Below are 18,038 nucleotides of genomic sequence, written 5' to 3' on the forward strand. Positions count from 1 at the left end.
ACCCTTCCATTCTGGTACCAAAGCCACGAGCCTGACGGGCAGGGATAGCAACAGGGAGATAACATTCGCGTCTCTACGTTGCTCCCGGACCCCCAATCCCCAGGCCGCTGCCCCTTACTTCCTGCGGCCCTGGTCACCGCCGGGGGCGTGTGTGAGGGGCGGGGCTACGTGGAGCTGAGGAATATATTTAAAAAAAAAAAGGGCGAGGTAATTAGCATCCTCTGATTCCATTGGCTCTCCGCCGGCCCTGCTTTACATACGCCCGCCCTGCTGGCTGCTGGGGGTTTGCGGGGTTGGGCCGGGTTTGCAGCCGCCGCGGTAGCTGCTGCGCTTCAGTGCCGGGTGGGCGCCCAGCGAACCCCGGGCCGCGAGCCGGGAGCCGGCAGAGCGGCTGCGGCGGCAGCATCTGCGTCCATTTCCGCCCTACGAACACTAAGGCCGGCGGCCGGCGGCTTCTGCGCCCAGAGGGGCCCAGGGAGGAGCGGGTCGGACACTTTTTATTTTATTTGGGAAGAAAGGGGCGAGTCCCGGCGTGAGCTTCCCTCCTGGCCTCTCTCGCTCCCCAGTGCGCCCCAGCTCCGGCCCAGGCTCTGGAAGATGACTTCAGGGTCCGCCCGGAGTCTACCAGCGGCGGCGGCTCGGGTAGGCAGCCGAAAGTAGTAACACTTGGTAGTAGCAGCTGGTGAAAAGTGAACCGAGGCAGCGCGGACTGGGCTCTCCCCGCGCGCCGGCGCCCGCTGCTCTCGCTGCTCCTTCCCCTCGGCTCCCCGGCGGCCGCAGCATGAAGTGGCGCAGCGATGGCCAGGAGAGGTAAGAAGCCTGTGGTGCGGACGCTGGAGGATCTGACGCTGGACTCGGGTTATGGTGGCGCGGCGGACTCGGTGCGCTCCTCCAACTTGTCCCTGTGCTGTTCCGACTCGCACCCGGCGTCCCCGTATGGCGGGAGCTGCTGGCCGCCTCTAGCTGACTCCATGCACAGCCGGCACAACAGCTTTGACACCGTCAACACTGCCCTGGTGGAAGACTCCGAGGGGCTGGACTGCGCCGGCCAGCACTGTTCGCGGCTGCTGCCGGACCTCGACGAGGTCCCCTGGACCCTCCAGGAGCTGGAGGCGCTGCTGCTGCGCTCGCGGGATCCCCGGGCAGGCCCGGTGGCCCCCGGCGGCCTGCCCAAAGACGCGCTGGCCAAGCTGTCGATGCTGGTGAGCCGGGCGCTGGTTCGCATCGCCAAGGAGGCGCAGCGCCTGAGCCTGCGCTTCGCTAAGTGCACCAAGTACGAGATCCAGAGCGCCATGGAGATAGTGCTGTCCTGGGGCCTGGCGGCGCACTGCACAGCGGCCGCGCTGGCCGCGCTGTCCCTCTACAACATGAGCAGTGCCGGCGGCGACCGCCTGGGCCGCGGCAAGTCTGCGCGCTGCGGCCTCACCTTCTCTGTGGGCCGCGTGTACCGCTGGATGGTGGACAGCCGCGTGGCGCTGCGCATCCACGAACACGCCGCCATCTACCTGACCGCCTGCATGGAGAGCCTCTTCCGGGACATCTACTCGCGGGTCGTGGCCTCCGGGCTGCCCCGGAGCTGCAGTGGCCCTGGCTCGGGCTCCAGCTCGGGCCCAGGCCCGGGCTCTGGCCCCGTCACGGCCCCCGCCGCAGATAAGGAGCGGGAGGCACCCGGAGGGGGAGCGGCGAGCGGCGGCGCCTGCAGCGCAGCCAGCAGCGCCAGCGGGGGCAGCAGCTGTTGCGCCCCGCCGGTCGCCGCTGTCGCCGCCGCCGCCGCCGCCGCAGCCCCACCGGCAGCCGCAGCCGCCGTGGCCGCCGCCGCCGCCGCCAACCACCACCATCACCACCACCACGCACTCCACGAGGCGCCCAGGTTCACCGTGGAGACTCTGGAGCACACGGTCAACAACGACTCCGAGATCTGGGGGCTCCTGCAGCCCTACCAGCACCTCATCTGCGGGAAGAATGCCAGCGGTAAGTGGCCGCGCTGTGCCGTCTCCTCCCACCCCACTTGGCCAACTCTGGTTGCAAGTTTGCCTCGCGCCCTCACTCTCGCGTCGTTCCGGCCACCCACAGCTGTCCCAAGCCTCTGAGAGGGCCGCGGAGCGGGAGGCGGTGCGAAACTCGCCTGCTCACTCGCGCGCTCGGAATCCGCGTACTTTACGCGGCTCCTAAGGTTCCCAAGTCCGGGAGCGCACTGTTCCGCCCCTAGTGCCGGGCGGGGCGGCGACTGCCGCCCTCAGTCTGTGGGAAGAACCCATCACCGTTTGCGGACACAGGTTTTGTCATTTGGCCGTACTAGATATTTCTGCCAAAGCCCCGTGTTTTGTTTTGTTTTTTGACCTTGAAGATGCCAAATTCTCGGACGCACGAGTGTTGCTCCCTGGAATTCCGGAGGAGGAACATTCCTCCTTCCACCGACCCGCTCACGTACTTCCCCGCGCCTTCCAGGACGCTAAGCTGGTGCGGGTGTACCAGAGGCCCCGCGGCCGTCAAGGCAGAACGTTTTAGAGCTCGCATGGCCTAGAAACAGTCGGGGAGAGGGGTGTGTGGTGGGAGTGTGGAGCTGAAGACTTATAGGTCCTGAGTGTTCCCGGGGCAGTTTTTGAAGGCCGGAGCGCATAGCTGGTGGGTGCAGCGCGATGCACACCCCCTCCCCCCATTTCCGACTTCCCAGCTCACGCCTCTCTGGGTTCGAGGTGGCAGGAAGCTGCAGCTGTCACCACTTTGCTTAAGGAGCGCCGCAAGGGACCCGGGCAAGATGGGAGTGGGGCGGGGTTCTGCAGGGGGTTGTCAGTTTAGGGTGTCGTTTCCAGCAGGTTCTGTTGTCCCCTCCCACATCCCCTCTATCGGAAGCTGGAGCTGGGTGGGTTTGAACCTGCAGTTCTGGAGGCGGAGGGGGTGGGGTCGGGGGCTCTTGTTTTGGAGAGCTTGAGCTGGCCGTCCTGCCTGTCTGCGAAAGCCCGAGCTAGACACTTCAAAGCTTCAGTTTTCCACAGGAAATGGTAGAAGAGTAACTGGAGACTCTAAAGCGAAATAAAACTTTGCTACATAGTCGGCGGTTTGGCCGGAGATTGCGTGGTTGGAGTTGAAATGCAGTCTTTCTGGGTAGATTTCATTCATGTTGCTGCCTGCCTGTTTCCCGGGGGCTGAAAGAGAGATCCAGCGGGCGCGGCCGGGCCTCTGGGGGTGCCGAGTGTGTGTGTGCATGTGAGTGTGTGCTTGTTTGTGAGAGTGTGTGAGCCTGTGCGTGTGTATGTTAAGTGTGCCTGTGAGTGTGCGCAGGAAAGAGCAGGCGCGCGGCGCCCCAGCAAGAGCTCTCGGGAAACTGACCCTCCTGCTCTCGGTGCTTTCACCTGGTTTTGATCATCGTTGGAGGAGGAGAAGGAAGGAAAAGTGGGCGTGGTTGGGGGGGAGGGGAGGGATCGCGACTTCCGCGTTGATCTGGAGACTCCTGAGAATCTCTTTGCCAGACACCTTCCCCTTCTGCAGGCAGTCGTGGACGCAGAGCCTCCCCATTCCCCCCACCCCGAGCACACGTGAAATCCTGACCGGGGTGGAAACATGCAGGAGAAGGCATTGGTCTTTGTATGAGCTTCTTCAAAAGGGGGAGGATTCACCTGAAAAACCCAAGAGCTTTGGACTGGATTGCTCTTGTCTGCTGCCCTACCCCCACAAAAAGCATAGAAGGGCTTAGTTTTATTTCCACCAGGTGTGCCCAACCTCCCCTGTTCTTACCTTTCCCATTACAATGGTCCTTTTACTTCTTACTGGCCCCCAAACCTTTTTCCCCTGCTGGGACTGGACCCTGCTTTTCCTAAGCTCTCACAGTGTTTTCTTCAAGGAAGGAGCATTTCCCTTAGGAGGCACCATTGTGGGAATCTGGGAATCCTGCTCCACCTGTCTTTGCCATGTTCTTGAACTTGTGACTTTGGTTGACTCTCCTTGGGCCTCAGTCTCCTCCTCTGTAAATCAAGGGCCTCTTGTAGCTCTGTCTGTATTAGTAGCCTCTAGGTTTTTTCAAATCGGTTTTACTTTTATGATCCTCAACATATTTTAAAGACAGTTTTTGTGTTTATCCTTTTCGGAGTAAGTATCATTTAAGGAAGGAGAAGACCACAGAGTTGGTTTTGGGCAGGGTGAGTGTGTGGCGGTTGGGGTTTGCTGCCCTCGGAAAGATTCCCACACCACAGAGCTTTAACTCCTGGGTTTCAGGGCCCTTCAGCCCATCCCTTACTATGAGATATGCTGTCATTTCATTGTGAATCTCTCTCTCTCTCTCTCTGCTTTCCTTGAGCTTGTGTAAAATGGCAGGTCATTTATGCTGAAGAGTAAGGAATGAGCAATTAATTTCTTAGGTATCTGAAACGTACATTAAACATCAAACCTTTTAAACTATTTTTCATGGCAGTCTTTCTGATCTGCAAGCCTTATTAAGGAGCCCGTGTCTTATGTGATCGATTTTTTTTTCCCCTTTAACTCAGCAGTCTCACTTATTCATTTGTGAATTTGTTTATTCATCGATATTTATTGAGCGGTTAATAAACTTAAGGACCAAGCAAGTACTGGGGTCCAGAAGTAGTAACCGTGCCTCCAACATTACTCTGTATGTTGACCCATTTGATCTTCAGCATTCCCTTGGAAAGCTGCTCCTGTTATTCCCATTGTTTAGAGGAGGCACTGAGGCACAGGGAACTTAAGTGTTTTGCTCTTATGAATTCCCTGTCTTTAGGCCACCGACTTGCCCTTCATTATCTACCCAGTTGAACAGAGACCCTTTACAGCCTGACTCTCTGTCCCAATTCATATACTTTCTGTTCCTTTCAAACTGCACTGGGCTGTACCAGATTTTACATTTTCATAACCTCTACCTAAGTCTAAGAGAGAGCCTAGTATACAGCTGGAGCTTACTAGATGCCTGTTCAGTTGCTCAAGCTGTTGTGTAATATTATACAATGATGTTCCCAAAGAAGCTATTGATTTTTGAGTTTCTTGAATCATCTTTTCAAATCCTTCTACTTTGGTTGCCCCCTCTTCCTGCCATCTCTACACCTGTCCACACTTCTAAATTTGCTGGGGCTAAACGGCCACGCCCAGGGAATTATGAAACTAATCACACGGGACTCAGTTCAGAAAACGGAAGATACCTAGCTGTAAGCAGGGGCTTGGCGGCTCTCAAAAATGATAGGACTGGGTTTAGGACATGTACTTTGTGGGGACTGTTTTACGCTTCAGAGGGCTTTTTTCTTATGTTGATTTTGAACTGTTTTGAGGAGCTGGGGTAGGAGCTAAGAGACTCCAGTGGACGTTAGGTTTCTGGACGTTGGGTTTCTATGGGGTTTTAAAATTTGGCTTGATTGATTTTTGCAAAAGCTAAATAAGGGGCAGGCAGAAGTGCTTCTGCAAGCCATTTTGTGTGTGTGAGTCATTTTACCTCAAACACTTAAGAGCTGGCCAGTTCTCATCCCTGGAGACTTGGTCAAGAATGATCTTTCCAACACCTCCGTGAGACCACCCTCGATGCAGCCCCTTCCGCAATCCCCATGCCTGTGCCATAGGCAGACCTTTCCCCCTCCCTTGGGAATCCTGACCCTGACCTTGCTTTAAGTCACTCCCCATCACACTGTGGCCCCTCCAGTGCAAGCTTATGTTGGATTCATCTTTGTCTCTCCTTTCATATCACTCAGCATAGCACCTAATACCTAGCAGATGCCGGGTACTATTTGTTGAATGAATAAAAGTGGTGCCTTAAGCCCTTGGGTTTTAAAATTCACCCGGGGCGCCTGGGTGGCTCAGTGGATTAAGCTGCTGCCTTCGGCTCAGGTCATGATCTCAGTGTCCTGGGATCGAGCCCTGCATCAGGCTCTTTGCTCAGCGGGAGCCTGCTTCTCTCTTTCTCTCTCTGCCTGACTCTCCGCCGACTTGTGATCTCTCTCTCTGTCAAATAAATAAATAAAATCTTTAAAAAAAAAAAAATAAAATAAATAAAAAAAAATTCACCCACCGGCACTCTCTAAAGGCCTCTGAAGTCAGGCTTCCTGGATCCGAATTTCAAGGCTGTCATGTTACAGCTCTGTGTTCCTAGGCTTGTTACCTAACCTCTCTGAGCCCAGTTTCTTCAGCTGTAAAATAGAGATAATAATTAGGATTAAGTGAGATTATGTGTGTAAGGATGTTATAGTCTGCTGCCTGACACATGGTAGGGGCCAAAATGGTGGCGGTAGTCGTGGTAATCCAGGCATAATGTTATCTCACAGCTCTATCTCATCCAGATTAGCTCATCTCCATGAGTTCAGTAGGCATGGAGCCAGCAGGGTACAGAATTTTACTTGGATTGATTCCCCTTTCCTGATATTCCCAAAGTCAAATAATTCAGGGGGCTCATCTCAGGGATTGGCTCCATGGGCTCAGCCCCCACTGCCAAGGTTACAAAAAGATGGTTTGGTTCAAAGGAAAGTAGCTCATTTTATTGGCCGTATTTTTTATTAAAGACATGCTTAGTGAAGGGGCACTAGGGAACTTTCCAGGGTGATAGGGTTCAGGGGGTACGTGCATTTGTCAAAATGCAATGATTGCATTGTAAACTTAGGATGTGTGCATTTTGCTGTATTTTAAAATGTTACAGCAGTAAAGAAGACATTAAAAACAAAGCCATAGGCATCCTTGAATGAAATTTAGTTTTAAATGCAGAAAGAGTGTGAAGGGAAGACTGGAAGAGGCAATGTGGTATGATGAAAGGGATAAAGACTTTACACTGGGAAAGATTCCGCCTCATGTTTCAGCTCTGCTGCTTTCCAGCAAATGACTTAATTCTGCTGAATTTGGTTTTCTCATCTGTGCAGTGAGGATTGCCAAAACAAAACAAAAAGGCATAAAGAAGGAAGAAAATCCAAATCTACCCCATACAGTGATTAAAGGATTAAATCAGATCAAGTATGTGAAAACACCTGTCACATAGTAGGTACTCAATTATAATGGCTTCCCTAAAACACTGATTATCCAGGCTGGTGATTTTGAATAGTCTCTTTCATTCAGGGATCCCAAATCACTTTATAAACATTAATTAACATGAGCCCTGGCCCCTGGCAGCACTGGCTTGATGAGTAGGACCGTTTTCAGGTCTTTTGCTTCACTGTTGCCCCTTTAGATTCCGATCTGCGCTAAATGCTTACTCGGCGGTTTTCCGATTCCCTCCAGCTGGCCATGCTGTTCCATGGTGCAGTGTTGCTGTGCTGAACAAAAATGTCACAGAAGAAACCTAGCTTCTGACGAAGACTAGGAAAACTATCTCAGGAGTCAGCCATGGCCATGTCTGTGCTCACAGAGCACGTTTTTAATTAACTGGCTGCATGTAAATTAAAACTCAGAATTTGGGTCAGTGGAGGGTTATTTGGTTTTCTCTGCAGACTTGCCAGTTCAGTGCTGGGGCATCCGCAAGTAGGGCGTTTCAAGGAACAGAAAATGAAAATAACAGCAAAATAAGACAATGAGGGATCAACCTAGGGACCTGGGGTTGGGTGTGGCATGCTGATGGCTTTCAAATAGGGGGAAGGCCTCTAATTGTGGATCTATTATTATTTGTGGCCTTGAACCAAACTCACCTGTAAAATACGTCTCATTGTCATCAACTGAAAAGTATATATAGAAAAAACCATTGACTTTGAAGTTCGACACACTCACAACTTGGCAATTTTCCTATCTGTAAAATGGGTATTATAATAATAGCTACACTTGTGTCGTGCTTATTATATGCCGGGCATTGTTTCTTTATATTATAATCATTACAATTACATTAACTGTTATAGAAACCAAGCCCCAAATCTTAGGATTTGAACATAATAGAAGGTTGTTTCTTACTCTGTCAAGTCTGGGGGAGGAGCGAGGTGGGGGGCAGCAAGAGGGTCATTTAGGCCCTGAAGGATTAAGACTGAAGGATTTGGCTTTCTTTATTATCAGTATGTGGCCTTCAGGACAGTCATCCAGCCAATACGCAGAGGAAGAAGGAGAAGGTAGTGGATCTTACGAAAGCCTGGAAGGGATCTCCATCCCTTGTGCCCGCATATCCTTGGCCAGGTGTGTCACTAGCTCCCTAGCCGCCAAATATCTATGTGTGTCCTTCTGCCATGCAACGCGTGTTCCCCCTTTCCCAAGGGAAGAGACTAACATTCTCTGCAATCACTGCTTCCAGGGAAAGTTCAGGATCTTGGGGTGAAGCTCAGTCCTATCCATTGGATTGTGTGTATGGCTTCTTGGGGAAGGGAGCCCTGAGCCAATACAGACATGTTATCTGCCATTCTGCATCCATACGCCATCTCGGAGCAGGGCAGGACAGCCACAGGAAAACTCCCATAAGGGAAGCACACAGTTGTGGAAGGCACACACAAGGGACTGCCCTTAGTTCTTAGGAAACCTTGGCAGGCAGGCACTGTGTGGTTGTGTTCTGCACACGGGTGACGCTCCTTGCTTGAACAATTTCCTGGTTTGTTGTTCTCCAACCTCCTGGCTCTGCCTTGTGGGAAGATCGTCTTTGTCCATTTTCCTTCTTGGTCACTCCCCAAGTGGCTCTTGAGGAATATGACCCACCCAAGACTCTCCATCTTTTGTAACCTACTTCCTGCCCTTGAACTGTGAGGGACCCAAGGGTAGTGCTGATGGTGTAACCGTGGAAGACCCAAAATGGAGGCTCATAGATCTTGCCAGTGGAGCTCCCTTAACTACATAGTAGGGTTTTCATTGACGACATCTAGTGCATCAATAGCCACGCCCATAGTCCTTTCCTAGGGCTAATTATCGAGCCTGGATGATTTCTTCCCTTTCTTAAGTGGGTACCCTTCCTTATCTCTCCGCGTCCTGACAGCTACCTTGGGGCCATCAGACTTAGGCAGGAAGCTTCTACCCTGAATCTGATCCTTTCTTTCACTTAAAAGTCTTCTTGCCTCTTAACATTTGGGGTCTAGAAATAGTTGTCCTTTTCAGTTCTCCATGATTCTTTTTCGATTTCATTTGCAAATTTGTGCTCCTCTTTTCTTTCCAGTACCTTGCTAAACTCCCACCAGGAGCAACCAGATCCTGCTATTTGCTTTACTTATTTATTTATTTATTTATTTTCAGACCTCTTTCTCTGGGGGCTCCAGGCTCAGTTGGCCCAGTTTGGGCCTCTGAGTTATCCTCGGTGACAGTTTAAGCAAACATTTTACCACTTTTTCCTGGGCTCTGCTCTCTGACTTCTAAGCAAGGGCCACATATGTAAGCAGCCCACTTCTGATACCAATTTCTTCAGCAGGGTGAGGCTAGATGTCGCATCAGATCAACCCAAAGATCTTAGTGGCTAACCACAGTAAAAGTGACCTTCTGAGTGGTGGCAGGGCAAGCAGGCTCTTTGTCCCGTGGTGGTTGATGGAGGCTCTGTCCTCTGGAACACTGACTCTGGGGAACTTTCCTGCTCAGGGACAACAGAGGTGTGGGAGACTGTGTAGGCAGGTTTTAGAGGACAGTCTGGATGTGTGTATATCATCTCTTTCCACTGTCCCGTGACCAGAATTCAAGTCACCTGGCCTCGACTAGAAATAAGGGGACTGGGAATGCCGGACTCTGGCAGGGCAGCCACTCCCAGCTGTAATTCTAGATTAGAAAGTGAAGGAACAGAAAGTTGAAAGAATTTGGCTAAGGTAAAGCTAACAAATGGTTGGGTCTGACGTGAACCCAGGCAGCCTGGCTCTGGACCACCTTGTAGGATATTTTGTGAAATTAAAATGATATGAAAGACCTAAAATAGTGTCTACAAAGTATTTTTCCCAATGTCTCATGTTAAGTACATACTGCATAGCTATCATCCCTTAGGTGTATCATCATTGTTACTGCCATCCTGTTCTTAAAGTCGGGTGTTGTATGGATTCATAGTGAATTGGTATGAAACTCTCAGGCCTGGATAAAATAGAAATCCCAGAGAGTGGATGTCCTGGGCAAATTGTATTATCACCTGTCTTTTCACCTGTGCTCTCCCCGGTATTTTTCCTGCTGAGGGACTGACCCTCGCTGGGCCAGGCACTGGACTCTGACTTATCCTAGGCGACAGACTGGACTCGTAAATATATAATGTATAATATTTCATTCAGTTTTCACACCGTTCCTGTGAAGTGGGTGTTTCTTATTCCCATTTTACAGGAGAGGAAACCAAAGCTCAGACAGGTTTAGTGACTGATTGAGTTGCAATAGATCCGAAGGGGTAGAATTGGGGTTTGGGCTTCAGAACCTGTGCTCTGAAGGGCCACAGCATCGTGGTGAACTCCGGCTCAGATGAGCCTCTGAGGGGATCCCAGAAATACTCCAGTGCGCGGCCCAAGGGGTGTGTGGAGTGAGGGGCTCAGCTTGGCCCAGTGTGGTGATCCTGGTCGAGGATCGTCATTTATGCAATATGTGGTCACAGCTCTTGTCTTAGCCCTGCTGGCTTTCCCCATCCTGCCTGCCCAGTGAGGTTGCTGTGTAGCCTCCTCAGCGGAGGCCCCGGGGCAGTGGCTGGCTTTGGAGTCTCCAGGGGATAACTCTGTCCATACTCTGCCTCGCTGGGCAGGCTCAGGGCCAGGAGGCTTGCATGCCTTCTGACTAGGACTGAATGTAGCAATCTGCGGCGTGGTGGAGAATTTGTCCTGGTCCTCCTTGAGAATCCCAGAGCTGGTGTCTTCCCAGACTTTAGACTTGAGGGACCAAGGGGTAAACTCTGATGACCTTGGGAAACCTTCTGAGACTCAGTTTCCTCATCTGTTAAATGAGGGCAATGGTAGTACTTCCTCATGGGGTCCTTAAGAGAATGAGTTGATTCATGTAAAACTCCCTAGAGTATGTAATATTGGACATATCATAAATACTTAGTGTCTGTTGGCAGTTATAATTATTATTATCAAATGTTTAAGAAGTGCCAGTTTCCTTGCTTAAACATCTGAACCCTGCTTCATGTGGAGTGAAAGGCTCCAAATAGTCTCCCAGGAACCAGACTTCAGGGTTTGACCTCTTACTAGCTGTGTGATATTGGGCAAGTTACCTAACCTCTCTGTGACTCAGTCTTCCCTTTTGTTAAGTGAGAGTAATAACACAGTATAATTCTTAGGAAAGTGTCTGACAGTAGAAATTGCTTGATAAATGTTGCTTAATAAATGAATTTTGTTATATTCATTATGACTTTTACTGTAGGTACTGTGTTAGTTAAGCAGTGTGGTCCCTGTCCTCATGGAGTTTACTTTTTTTTTTTATCAAATAACAGCTGTGATGGTTGCTACAAAGGGGAGATACACGGGACTGGAAGAGCCTTTTCTGAGGGCTCTTGATGCAGTCAGGAGTAAAAGAAAGCTTCGACCAGGTGAGGCTTGAGTGAAGTGGAAGAGTGGCCCGTTTGGTTAAAAAGGTAGAAGAGTCCTCCATGAATGCAAACAGAATGTGCAAAGGGCCGGTGGCAGAAGGGAGCCTGGTGAGAAAGAGAGCGTCCAATGTGGCCTGACTGGGAGAACAAAGTGAGGGGGGAGCTGGGTAGAGGTTGGACCCGGCCACCTGCCAGATTAAAGAGTCTGTCTTTTCCCAAGGATGCTGGAAAGCCTTTGAAAGTTTTTAAGGAGGGAGATGCTATGATCAGATTTGTATTCTAAGAAGCTCATGCCGTACCCATGCAGTACTGGGACAGACAGGAAGGAAGGGAAGGACGAGTGTTGGAAGGCCAGTTAGGCATTGTTACCACACCCAGCTTACACAAGAGGAGTCTAAGGCTATGACATTTCGTAACTTGCCCAGAGTCACTGACCCATAAATGGCAGGGTGGGGATTAGAGCGCAAGTCTAAGGGAGCTCAGTTCTCCCTTCCTCCTAGCTGTGCCCCATCCCTGGGGAACCCTTGGTTCAACTCTCACATCTTTATAGATGGGGAAACTGAGGCTCAGAGTGAGACCCTCCTTGCCCCATGTCACAAGGTCACACGGCAGAGCAGGAACCTAGGTTTCTGGATTCTTAGCCCATTTCCTGTCCTCTGTGATGCATTGTCTCCTCCAAACCAGATCACTCCTTGGGGGGCAGCGAGGGCCGAGAGGCTGCGTTGTCTACAGCAGTTCCGGAGATGACTTTGTGACCACGCCGTAGCATCTCTGGTCTTCACTGTACAGATCAGGGAGGTCCCCGTTAGCTCGTGGCTGTGCCAGTGAAGATCAGGTGTGTTCAGTGTGGAATCATGTTAGCAGTTCCCCAGGGCGTTGACATCAGAAAGCAAATCAGAGAGGCTGCTTGCATTTCCCTGGGGACCTTGGGTGGCAGGTGTCCTCGTTTCGTCCTGATCCCAGCGCACGGCGCCACCCATAAGTCAGGACGTACACGAGAGCGGGCTGGCACAGATTCCCCCAGATCGCCTTCCCTCTCTCTTTGCCTCAGAGAATTTGGGGTCCTGGGGAGCGGATGCAGCTTGTCCTTTCCTAGGCCCTCCTACCCCCACCCCTTGCAGCCTTATCTTTGCTGACTTTGAGGGTCTAGGGCCTGGACTTGCCGCTGTGGGCTGCGCCGGACATGGGGCTGGCTCTCCTGAGGCTTTGAGGCCTGGGGTGGGTTTAGCTGATTCACAGATTATCCCCTGAATGCAAAAGGGCGCCCAAGGCAGGAGCTTCTGAGGAGAGGTTCATGGTGTCCTGTGACAAAGCCTCCTCAGGCGGTGGGATGAAGTGTGGGGAGGCCCAGCTGCCCCTCTTGGGGGCCTCCAAGGGTGGCTGAGGCCAGCCTCAGGACACCGGACATTCAAGGGCCCTGGGGGTGAGGGGTGGGGGTTAAGATTTCTGATTCTCCTTCCTGCACTGTCTGAGGAGCCTTCGAGACCTGTGGGTGGTGATGTCAGCTAGGTGGTTGAATAATCATGGCTGTGTTCGGGAGAGACTTTGGTTTGGAGATATACATTTGGGAGTCGGGAGCATACGGATGGTTTTTAGAGCCATGAGATAGGACAAAGTCACCTGGGGAGTGAGTGTAGAAGAGAGAGGAAGACCAAGGACTGGGCCCTTGCTTGGGCTAGATAGAAGAAAAAGAACAGCCAGGAAAATGGGAGAATAGAAATGTTCTCACAGTCAGCGGGAGAGAGCATCTGGGATGAGGAAGGGTTCCACTGTGTCATGTGGCCTGCGAGGCAGTTTCACCATCGTGCCCCAGCTGCAGGGGTATTTCTCCCTGCAGGCTGTTTTCTCAACGGGATGGAGGCAAAATGGTCTCAGGATGTCACCTATAAACTAAGGGCCTTAGGCCCGATCAGTAGCTTCAGATTGTCATGATCTTAAGGTTCCATAAAGCGTGGGGTGGGGAGTCTTCCTGTCCCCACCCTGCACACACATCTACCAGAGATCCTCCCCTTCCATCTGCGCTGTGCATATCGGACATTTGCAGAAGATGCATTTGAGAAAAGGATTCTGTGGCCAAGTAGAGTCTGAAAAGCACTGGCCCAGATGATTAGCAAGTCCTTTCAGCTCTGGCATCCTAGGAGCCTCAGCTGCTCGGGCAGCGGGGATCCCACAGTATGGCTGGGCCTTCTTGTCTTTGGTTGTCTGGACCAGCAGCAGGGGAGTGTCCTCCTGAGGCTCAGAGAATCACCAAGCCCGGTGGGACGGGGAGGGGAGAGGAAGGTAGGTGCTGTGCTTGGAACCTTATAGAGCTCTAGGACCCAAAAGGGTTGGAAGAAAGGGAAGGAGGAGAACCAGTATTGGAAATAAATGGGACTGGTAGGATGCAGGGTCCAATTAGATGCTTCCGAGCATCTCCTTCTGATTATTTGCAATTCCGCTCTTTTCCTGATGCAAAGCGCTTCTTTTTATTCCCTCTTCACTGCCATATCCTCATCTCCCAGGTGCCATTTTTGATACAAGAGAGCAAAGTTGGAATTCGTCAAAGCTCTCTCTGAGCCAAAAATAACCCCGTCCCCCCAGATGCATCCCAACCTTCTAGGCCAAAGTGCTTGCTTTCATTTGTCAGGGTTGGCATGTCAACCTTGGCTCTTGAAGGTCTGAGGTTCAAAACTGGCTTGCCTCTGTGTTAAAGAAATACGTATATTTTTTCCTAAGAAGTTTTGTGACTAACTCAATTTTACATCCACGGAAAGGATCAGCCCTGGATGCCTAAACCCCAGTGTGGAAGCTGGGGACGCTGGGATGTTGTGGCTTACGTTACTTACCCACTAAAATGTCTCACCCGGCTGTTGTTTTAGGGAGCAGTCAGTGTGGTGTATCGTGTTGTCTAACCAAGCATCTGAGGTCAGGCAGCCTGGGTCCACGTCCCAGCGTCATCCCTTACTGGCTGGGCCATCCTGGATGGGTTTGTGTCTCTCTCTGCCTCAGTTTCCCCCCAGTGCATAGGAATGTTTTGGGGCTAAGATGAAATACCATGATGTGATAGGCCTTTAGCGTGGGGGTGGTGAACGCTCACACATGACAGCTGGCGTCACTGGGATTCTCATCCCGCAGCCCCTGAAACCTCTGCTGTAGCACTCATCACGTTCCCTGTTCATCTTTATGGTCCAGACTGTTTCTTCTTCATCTTTGGGTCTCCAGGTGGCATGTAGTTAGCACTTCGGTGAGTGAATGAGGCCATAGACCATAAGCCCCGTGCGAGCAGGGTATTTGTCTGTTTCATTCCCCGCTGTCAGCCCGAGACATAGAACAGCGTCCACACATCGTGGGCTCTGAGTGAACACTGGTCATCTGTGAAATGAACCACAAATCAATGGAGCGTCACTAGCAGGCAAACCCCGAGCCTGGAGCTAACCACTGGCTAACTGGCCGGGAGTCTCCCACTCTGTTTCCAAATTCCCAGCCCTGAAAACCTCTCCTTTTCAAAACTTGCCCCTCTTTGCAGTGCGGAAAAAAAGAATGATTGTTCCTTAATTCCCTCATACCCACTTTCTTCCTGTGAGATGGCATCTCGCTCTAATTCAGAATTGAAGTCTGTGTCTGCATAGGATCTTAGAGCTGGAGGAAAAGCTGCATGGATCTTAGAGCTGGAGGAAGCCCACACGATGCTCCTGGGGGGCCCTGCTGCCTTCAGGTTGGGTGTCGGGTGGATTTTGTGCACCAGAGACCAGAGAGCTGGGGAGGCTTACCAGAGTTGTGTGGGGCTGCACAGCTGCTGGCATATGAGCGGGTGAGGAAGAGTCCTGAGCTTTCCAAGTGGGAGGTCCTCACCTCTCGGCTGGGGCTGGACCTGTGCTCCCTGAATCCCCAGGTTGGCATTCACATTGCCAGGCTGCCCCAGGAAGAAAAAAAACAAGGCTTTGTTCCCTTTCCTCAGTTGTGCTTACCACTCCCCCACCCCCCACCCAGGTCCTGCACAGCCTGGGGACCTGACCCAGAGAAGCTAACGAGGCTCATGGACGGCTACGCTGGCAGGGTGCAGGAGCTGGCTGTCTCCCCACCCTGCTGGCCACCTGGCCTGCCTTCAGCGGGTGAACCTTGCCGGCAGTCTGCAACAAGGCTGCAATGTGACTTGTTGAAAATTTCTTAAATGTTCTGGTAGCCTAGGACTGTGTCGAGACCATAAGGATGCAGCTGGTCAGTCCCCCGGGGATTAAAAAAACATCAGCTATCAGATGAGTGATCAGTTTCATCAGATGGGCAGTGTGGAATTGTAAAGATAAAGCAAGCACGTATCTAGTCCTCCGTCTTGTTGACTCAGTGTTTGTGGATGTGTTGGTCTCTCTCCATCTCTCCTGGTCCTTCATTGGGGAAGCAGGGTTCAGCGTCTACTAAGTGCCAGGCACTGGCATAGGAGGAAAGCACACACCACTACCAATATCCAGTCCACTTTTGTGATTAGAAAGACCAGGACCACTTTTTTTCCAGAACCGTGTGACATGTATTGATTCAAATACTTAATCTGAGCCGGTTTAACTAAATGCCCCTATTGACTTATTCAGGTCTGCCTCTTCTTCTCCCTTCCTTGGGGAACAAACTCACCTGCCAGTTGAGTGGAATTGAAGCATGGGACCGCTGGAAGACAGGAGGAGACGTTTGCTACTTATCAGGCTGCACTAACTCTAATTGTGAATCGCACAGTGCCTTGTTATTATTCATTCTTTAGGTTTGCACCGTTTGCCAAGTTCCATCAATTATTTCTATCAATATTCCTAACAACCATGGGTATCAGGAGGAGTGGTAGGCACTAGTAGCCTGGTTTTGCATGAGAGGAAGCAGAATGTGGCACAGGGGACATATTTTGCCCAGAGTCGCCAGGTAAGTGGCAACACTGGGCAGCTGTTGGGCTCCTAGTCCAGTGCTCTTTCTGTGCTTCCCAAGGCCACTCCTTGTGCATTGTTGGTGCTCAAGTGCTTTATGAACCTGGACTGGCTATCCCAAGGCGGGGGATGGGGGGCGGGGAGGAAGAGTACACAGGGATCCCATCTGAAGACTGAACAGGATATGAAGGTTACCGCAGCTTTGGGCCCTCCCAACCTTTGGGTGCATGGAGATACTGTGTCCTTCCCCTGTAGTCTGCCAGGCCTCAGTGGAACCTTGCATCCGACCAGACTCTACCTTTGCATCTTCAGCCATGGTGGGGGGCTCCTCGTGATTTGGGCTCAGATGCTGCTATTTGAAAGTTGGGAAGTTCTTGGAATGCCCTCTCAGAAAGGAGGAGTGTACCTGCCAGGCTCTGCAGAACCCAGACAGCCCCGTCACCAATTTCCCAGTGGCCCAGACAGAATGGGCCTCTGGCCCCTGCACTCGTAGACTTTCTAGAGGAATCTGGTCCAGCCTGAGCAATCTCCTTCTGAAAGAAAACACAAGCGCAGAGACTCCCAAAGCTTTGTGTACCTCAGCTCAACTGCAAAATCCGTCCTGCTCTTGCATGAAAGAGGTTGACCTGTGTTGTACCGGGTGCTTGTAGAGAGGGGGCGTGCCCAGGGGGAGATCTGCTCCTAGACAGGTTTCTAACCTCTGTTTTCAGTTTGCCCAAAGTTTTCCATTGCAAAGACTTGTCATAACTATAAATCCTTACGTATTCTGTGCGCCGGGTCTCTGTTATGGATCTTAATCATTCATCATGTTTTCCTTAAAGTAAAATGAGTTTTCTATGAAAGGAGAAGTAGGAGGTTATTGATTATACATCGTTTATCAAGGAAAACTTCAGTTTGTTTCCATTGGGAAGAAGTGAGGGCAGATATTTCTTAACTGCAGCAGGACCGGGAGGCAGGCAGCTGGTGTGTGTGTGTGTGTGTGTGTGTGTGTGTGCGCGCGCGCACACACAGGCCTCTATTCAGCAAGACTGTCAGAAATCAGGCATTTGCCAGGACTTCTGAGTCTGGGTTGAGTTTTGATAGCTAAAATTTGCAGACTCTCACGTAGGTAGTTTTAACGGCTTCCTTAATTCTAGCCTCCCTGTCTTTGGCGGCACACACATCACACTCAGATGAACCCCATCGGATTTCTGTTACCGCTGAGGAAAAAAAAATTGTAACGGTTTTGCTTTTGAAATTATTTTGCTGTGTGTACTTCTCAGTTTTCAGTGCGCTCTGATTTCTCTGCTGTCTTCGTGTGTCCTCAGGAATTCTTACAAAGCGAGACAAATCTCACCAGCCTCTCCCCAGCCCCAGCACAAATGTAATGAAATTGTGATGAATGTCGGTATCAGCTGTTCATAATGTTGACTTCGTGTTACGGGTTTTAGCCACTTAATTACACCGCTATTAATTATGGCTTTGCAGTTTTCTTTTCATGTTTTGGAGCTGATAATTTTCACTTTTAAGGCATTGGGTAGTTCTGTAGGCCCAAGAAGAGGCCCAGGAACTGAGTTGCCTAGCTGGAAAAAATGACCACATGATTTTGACATGAAGAAACCAAGTTGAGGGGCGTCTGGGTGGCTCAGTGGGTTAAAGCCTCTGCCTTCGGCTCAGGTCATGATCCCAGGTCCTGGGATGGGGCCCCGCATCGGGCTCTCTGCTCAGCAGGGAGCCTGCTTCCCTTCCTCTCTCTCTCTCTCTCTCTGCCTACTTGTGATCTCTGTCAAACAAATAAAATCTTAAAAAAAAAAGAAAAAGAAAAAGAA

At 51.2% G+C, this 18,038-nt stretch overlaps 1 protein-coding gene across 3 annotated transcripts in view; it reads left to right on the forward strand.

Moving 5' to 3' along the window:
• The first annotated feature begins 204 nt into the window (after positions 1–204).
• Positions 205–18,038, forward strand: part of ABTB3 (ankyrin repeat and BTB domain containing 3) — a 288,735-nt gene continuing 270,901 nt past the window's right edge. The window contains exon 1 of one of the 3 annotated variants that reach the window (XM_059186771.1): positions 205–1,971. In XM_059186771.1, the coding sequence (XP_059042754.1) occupies positions 798–1,971 (1,174 nt within the window). In that variant the 5' untranslated portion in view covers positions 205–797. The remainder of the gene's footprint in view (positions 1,972–18,038) is intronic. The other 2 variants (XM_059186772.1, XM_059186770.1) reach the window with 2 other exon arrangements.

The sequence above is a fragment of the Mustela lutreola genome, chromosome 8 (assembly GCF_030435805.1).
Source record: "Mustela lutreola isolate mMusLut2 chromosome 8, mMusLut2.pri, whole genome shotgun sequence".
NCBI lineage: Eukaryota > Metazoa > Chordata > Mammalia > Carnivora > Mustelidae > Mustela > Mustela lutreola.